General features: G+C 33.2%; 2 protein-coding genes across 2 annotated transcripts in view; both read right to left on the bottom strand.

Annotated features, from left to right (window-relative positions):
• LOC107478006 (uncharacterized) overlaps positions 1 to 1,100 on the bottom strand; it is a gene marked incomplete in the record, with an annotated part of 9,117 nt that extends 8,017 nt beyond the window's left edge. Inside the window, 4 exon segments of the mRNA XM_016098106.3 lie at positions 1 to 68; positions 342 to 433; positions 531 to 671; positions 748 to 1,100. Of these exon segments, the coding sequence (XP_015953592.1) occupies positions 1 to 68; positions 342 to 433; positions 531 to 671; positions 748 to 861 (415 nt within the window).
• Positions 1,101 to 4,260: 3,160 nt separating this feature from the next.
• LOC107478150 (uncharacterized) lies at positions 4,261 to 5,778 on the bottom strand. The gene is made up of 2 exons (XM_016098298.1): positions 5,727 to 5,778; positions 4,261 to 5,069 (listed from the first exon to the last, which is right to left on the bottom strand). Exons 1-2 carry the CDS (start codon positions 5,776 to 5,778, stop codon positions 4,261 to 4,263), a joined length of 861 nt encoding a protein of 286 aa, XP_015953784.1.
• Positions 5,779 to 7,386: the final 1,608 nt, after the last annotated feature.

Genomic DNA, 7,386 nt, shown 5'->3' with positions numbered 1-7,386 from the left:
GAAGCTTCTTCTTGTTGGAAACTATAAATTCGACTGTTGCTTCTGCCACAACCGGATCAGCAAACTCCCTGCAATAGGATACAAATATGTCACAAGAGTAATAAGCCCTGTTTTGATGATAACTTCCTAAAATAAAGCTAAAAGTAGAAAGCCTAAGTCCCTGAAAATCATTGAGAGTCTATTCACTCCCTCTTCCTCCCTTCCATTCCCATTATTAAGACTTCAGATAGAATGAAATGCAGCATTTGAATCGTTAATGAGAAAATAAGAATTAAACCACATGCATAACTATTCATATAATTTGAAACCAAACGAAAATATATCAAAATATATAGAATCACCTGCTCAAACACGAACGAAAAAATGTCCTAAGACTAGGATCAGCATCATGAAGAACAACCTCTCCAAAGTCTAGAAAAAACTGAAGAATTGCCTAAGAAATGAGAACGAAAGGAAGAAAAATCGTAAGTTTTCTATCCGAAGTGCTTTCAAAAATATAAATCAAAGTGATGATAAGAATGGAGATAAACCAATAAGAGAAGGCCGTTGGAGGTTCGAGATTGAGAACGGGAAGCGACGGCTCGATGGAAGATCTTGTTAACATGCGGATAAACCCTAGCTACCAAGTCCTCCGAATTCTTAGACTTGCAAATTTCGTAAAGCTTCTTCACCTAATAAAAATTCAGAGAAACGAAGTAAGAAATAATTTTGTTACGAAAGAGGGGAATATGGGGAAGAGTTAGTTACGGAATGAAGAAGAGAGGGATCGGAAGCGGGGTCGTTGGCAGTGTTGGAGTCTCTGGAGCTGTTGGAGAGCGTTCGGAGGTAGAAGTCCCAACCTTTGTCGTCTCGCTCCGGCATCGCTGGAAAAAGAAGATAGGGATTGTCGGAGTGAATGAGTTATGGATGGGTAGCAAAAGAGTGATCCTGATCCTGCAACACTGGTACCTCCACTTCCCTGCTCGGCGGGGTTGGGTAAAGCCGTAACTCCTTCGTACTTGACTCGTTAACGATGGGATAAACTGCTTTTTTAGCTTGTGAACGGTGAACCAAACTCGTTAATCTCCGGGTACTATTCCTCAACCTTTTTTGGCAGTGACACGGTAAGCGAAAGAATGAGCTAGCATTATCTTATTTGAAAAATTATAATTTATNTCTAAATATAATTGATAGATAAAAAAAAAATTTATATGAGATATCTAAACATAAAATTATTTTTATTTTTGTAAAAAATCTTTAAAAAAATATCATTAAAAAGAATCTTTTTTGAGAATAGCGCCCAAACAAACCCTTAATTAAACGGCAAAAGTAAACGTTACATGTAAACTAATTTGGATTGGTCGAGTCAGCTAATTTGTCTGCTTAAATAAGTATTGGAGGTTTGAATTTCGCCTTGTGTATGCAACAATTCGTAGTTTAAATCCGCCGGTAGTTATTAATTCAATTATTAGTGAATAATATATTACCGTCGAATTTAATCGTATAAATTTTTTTACCGTAATTAGCGACGGACGAAAAAATTCGCTCTTAAACAATTACTGGCGACGTTTATACAGTCGAATTATTTCGATACTAAATCCGACAGTAAAAAGATAAAAAAAATTGCCGATAAATTTGACGGTATCCAGCAAATTTTATGTAGTGTTTATGCAACAAACAAAGGAAATCATTCACCTACTTGAATATATAAAAATTCATACATCATAAGCACTATAAAATTTATTCATCAAAAACTCTATAAAATGTCTTAAAAACTTATTTAATAGATTCCTAGTTCATCAACCTAAAAGTGGGTCAAATCTCCCTAAAATAAAATTATAAAATATGAAATTAATCTAAAGATATGATTACAAAATTAATCTTAACTAATCTAAATCATATTTGATCTTTTTAGATTAGGTCACATTTGATTTAAATATTTAACATCTAAAATTTTGTTAAATTAGTTTAAATAGATTTGATTTAAATTTTAAACACCTAAAGATATGATAATTAATTTAAAACAAATTTAATCTTGTTAGATTAGATCAAATTAAATTTAAATTTTAAATACTTAAAAATATTAATAAATAAATCAAAATTAAATCAAAGCTTTTGATAAATCCTAACAAAAAATCAAATTTAATTTTAAATAAAATAAATTCAAATTTAGTGCTAGTTAGGATATCGTCTCCCTGTAAATTTAAAAAGAACTTTTGAACTTTTTGTTGTCCTCACTTAACTCAATAAGCCTTGTCTTCTCTTCTTTGACAAATGATTAATGCATTTTTTCAAGTATAGTGCCGCTAAGTTAGCACATTATTTTTTAAACAAATTTTTGGTCTCCTTGATCTCCAAGGCCAACATAATATAATTATTCTAGTAATAAGATCTTAAAACATGAAAAGATTACCATTATGTCCATTAACTCTAAAATGATGGAAATATCTTCTTAAACATGTATCATCCTCTCCTTTTTTAAAAAGATTCATCCTCGAATCTACATTTATATCAAAAGAAGAAAAATTAGATATATCAATCACAGCTAAAATATAGTACTCACCAATTAAATTTATGTTACTAGTATTATTGTTGGTACTCTCCAACACTTAGAATGGACCATATTCTTTAATAACAAGTGTAGTTTTTCTTTAAATAAGAAGCTTTTTTTTTTCTCCAATGAATCCAAATCTAATCTTGCTCAAAGATAATATTTTTATGGCCTTTTTTTTACCCACTAAATAGTTGTTATGTCCTTCGTGTTTACTATGTTATGAGTTTTCGTGTGTATAAATTTAACCCTTTTAATCTTATTTTCATCATCTAAAGTAACATTATTTAAAGATAAAGGTATCATATCAAAATAGTCTAATGGTTAAAATCATCCACAATTTCAAGAAAATAACAATCAATAGAGTTATAAATTGCACAATTAGAAGAAAACTAAATATCTTATAAATAATTATCCAAATTACTTTTAACATAAAAGATATGATCATCCAAAATACTAGCATAAGTCAGCACATAATAAAAAATTTTTTAAAATAATTTAGCAATGTGTGAAATCTTTAATATTTTAACATATAATTAAATATATCATTATACTAAATCTGTTTATAATAAAAATAATGCTATATTTATGTTTGCTAATCTTAGGCAAGGCAAGTAAAGTAAAAAATCTATAGAAATATCAATCTAACTATGAATATGAATAAACAAAAGAATGCACAATATATTTAAAAAAATTTAGATTCAACTTTTTTACATACAATAAAATCAGAATACCCCTACATCTTTGAGGTCAATAAAAATATATAAATAACAAACTTATAATTTTTTTATTCAATTATGTCACTTTAAATCAATATTCTCACAACCAATATATATAGAACAAAAATTAAATTTAATTGCATAAAAATTCTTCATATAACCAAATCCTAATAAATTAGGAGTAGGAATAGTGATAAATTATACTTTTTGGACAATTGATCAATAACCACATTGTTATTACCTTCAATCATATATGGAAAATAATCGAGCAACTTGATCCATTTTGAATGTCTCTTTGTTTAATATCTCTTGAACTATCAAATATAAAACAGATAACATCTTCTCATATGTTAAATACTTGAGATTTGTTTCATATAACTTCTCATTAAAGTATGGAACTTGTTGTTTTTCTCTCTCTTTTTTTTCGATTGTTGGGTTACAAACTCGACCCAAAAAAAGGGAGAGAGTCATTTTTTTTTTCGGCATTGCCATCAAGAATAATGATCAAGATTAGGACAACGCTACTAATATAAAAATGTCCAAGATACAGAAAAATCACACCTAATACAAGAACTAACACCAAATCAAAAAGAGAGTTTTCCAATTAAATACTAGAGCTACAATAATTCTTGTTATGATGTCTCCACTTTTTATTGCAATATTCTGTTTCCAACATTGTATAGAAGACCACATCCCTATTATCAATACCACAATTGCTCACAAAGATCATTTTAGTGATCACATAATTTCTCATTAGCACCATAAGACTTTCCTGTTCTTATTCTGATTATTGACCAATTTTTTTCAATTGTTGATGAATTTGAACTCCTTGTGTGAAATATATTGAACCTTAATATTATTGAAACTTTGCAGAAAATTTTTCAGTTTATTTCTTTCAAAATTTAGCTTCCAATAGTTATCACCTTGTCCTTTGACCCATCTCACCAAGATTGCTTCATTGGTTTTGAAGACCACCCGCTCTAGAATTGTATTACACTCCTCCAGCAAGAATTAAACGGATGCTTCAATGCACTCCACCAAGACATTAACTCTAGAATCTGCGTTCAAAAACTCACATAAAAGCACAACAATATTATTTTCGGCATTCACAAGATAGCCACCCACTGCCATACATTGTTTTGAAGCAACATATTCATCACAAATCCACCAAGAAAATTCATATTCAATGTTCACAACTGGTTCTAGACTACTTGTAGCCCCTTGAACAATAGTTGACTGCTCTTCCTTTCTTCTTTTGTTAAGCATTTCCCATTCTTTTAGCTGGTACATAATAAACTCCCATGCATTCTCCCACGATATATCATTTCTTTCAAAAATAAATTGGTTTCTAATCCAACATATCACCCATACTATTGCAAACCAACAATTTATCCACCTTCTCCTTCCCACTCTCACCACCTCTTGCTTACACCAATATTCAAAGAAACTCCTCACCCCCTTTGGCTTAACCCATATAATTTCTCCCACAACTATAGCTTTATTCCACAAATGAAAAACATAATTACAATGGATGAATAGGTGATCTATATCCTCATCATATAAACCACATAAAGCACAAGTTACCTCATTTGCACCCACCACATTAATTTGGGCGAGCCTTTTCATCGTGTTGAGCTTGCCTAATATCAGAAACCAGCCCATCATCTCCACCCTCGGAGGTACTATTCCCTGCCAGATATTATCAAAAGTATGACGTGTTTTAGAAAAGCCCAACGCATTTGACTCCACTGAAGTGATGAAGGACTTTACAAAGAAACTTCCATCATCGGAGCAACTCCAAATGAGCTTATCTTCTGTACCTGCATTTAAACAAACTTTTTGTAATAATACTAGTAATTCCTCACAGTGTTTACACTCCCACTTAAAAAAGCGTCTCCTCCATCTCAGGTTCCAGACCCACCTAAAGCCGTCCCAAAAATCACAGTTAGCAATGGTTTCTGCTTGTTGGGCAGAAATCAAATAAAGCCTTGGAAATTTTTCTTTGAGCCTCAAATCACCCAACCAGTTATCATCCCAGAATTTTGATTTTTCACCATTTCCAACACACATTCTAAGGCCTGTTGAGCTTAATTCTTTACACAGTTGGTTACTTCTAACTCCATTTATGATATCTTTCCATGGTCCGCTAGACTTAGGTACATTATGCTCATTGACCGGTTCATCTAAAGGAACCACATTACACGAAGCACAATTTTCTTCCACATTGGTTTATCCTCTGTTGAGTATCTCCACCACCATTTAAATAATAAAATAGCATTTTTAATAGTGATATCTCCCACTCCAAGCCCTCCATGTTCCTTTGGCTTCTGTATAGTGTCCCATGCTACAATTGGTAACTTTGTTCGCCCTCCTTTTGTACCCCAAAAAAATTTTGATTGCAGGGAGATGATCTTCTTAGCCACCGCCTTAGGAAGTTTGAATAAACTCATATAGTAGATGGGTAAATTATTTATTACCGATTTGATAATTGTCAATCTCCCCGCTCTTGACAGTAATCCTGACATCCATTTTGACAATTTCTTCTCCATCTTCTCAATAATCGGCTTTCAAGTTTCAATACGCTTGGGATTTACACCCAGTGGAATACCTAAATAAGTGATTGGTAGACTCCCAAGCGGACAGTTCATGACCTCTGCCAAACCATATGCAACGTCCTCAGGCACATTGATAGGAATGAGAGTGGACTTCTGATAGTTAATCACTAGTCCCGACATCATCCCGAAACAAGCTAGTATCCCTCTGAAATTTCGTAAAACCTTTTTATTTGGCGGGCAAAACAATATTGTATCGTCGGCAAACTGTAAATGTGATAGAAGCACCTTGTCTCTACCAACTTCTAGGCCAGAGATGCTTCCTATGTCCCTTGCTCTTGTAAACATCTGATTCAAAACCTCAGCCACCAAAATAAAAAGAAACGGCGAAATTGGATCTCCCTGACATAAACCCCTCTCCATGGCAAAAGGCTCTGTCGGTGATCCATTTACAATGATTGACATGGCCGCTGTATTGAGCATTCCACTAATCCATTTCCTCCAAATATCATCAAAACCCATAATTTTTAGAACATGCTCCAGGAATGACCATCTAACAGTGTCGTATGCTTTCTTGAAGTCAAGCTTAACGATTATCCCACTCTTCTTGCTTTTTTTCAACCAAGAAACTATTTCTGAAGCAGTTAATGCACCATCAAGAATCTGCCTATCCTGTATGAAAGCAGATTGCACTTCCCCTACCAAGGAGCTTGATAAACCCCGTTTTGACGGTTTATATTGTGCTTGATTTAAGGGATTTTATGACCTTTTACCCACATTTATTCAATGAAATAGCATGGTTTTGTGATTGTCTCCTTATTTGTGCTTAGATGTGAAAACATGTTTTTCAACCCTTAATTTGATGGTTTTAATCTCCCTTTGATTCCACTAGATGCCTTGATATGTTTGTTAGTGATTTCAGATTGAAAAGGTTAGGAATGGATCAAAGGAGTGAAGAGGGAAAGCATGCAAAGTGGAGAAATCATGAAAAGTCAAAGAAGTTGAACTCGCCCATGGACGCGCGCGCGCACCTGGCGCTTGCGCGCACCTGCGAATCGCCCATGGGCGCGTACGCGTGCTGTGCGCATACGCGTCAGTGCTGGTTTATGATTTTTTAATGAAAACGTGACCAACGAATTCTCAAGGGTTGTGGGGCCCAATTCTAACCAACTTTGGCGCCTAAACTGCTATTTAAAGCCAAGGATTGAAGAGCAAAAGAGAGGAGTTCATTTTCACACATTAGGATTAGTTTAGAAGTAGTTTCTAGAGAGAGAAGCTCTCACTTCTCTCTAGAATTAGGATTAGGATTAGGATTAGTTCTTAGATCTAGGTTTTAATCTTTGTTTTCTTCTACTTTTACCTTTCAATTCTTTGTTGTTACATTCATCTTCTTCTACTCTTTTGTTATAATTTTCTTTATGTTGTTCTTATATTTTGTTGTAGATCTAGTATTGTTCCTTCCATTTTCTTTCAATTCAATAAGAGGTAATTGATAATAATTGTTCTTCTTTACTTTTCTATTGTTGATCTCTTGCCTTTGTAGTTAGATCTCTCTTTAATTCTTGCAATTTATGTTGCTTACTTT

The sequence above is a fragment of the Arachis duranensis genome, chromosome 3 (genome assembly GCF_000817695.3).
Source record: "Arachis duranensis cultivar V14167 chromosome 3, aradu.V14167.gnm2.J7QH, whole genome shotgun sequence".
Taxonomy (NCBI): Eukaryota; Viridiplantae; Streptophyta; class Magnoliopsida; order Fabales; family Fabaceae; genus Arachis; species Arachis duranensis.
Note: the sequence above shows the minus strand (reverse complement) of the source record. Positions and strands in the feature narration are given on the sequence as shown.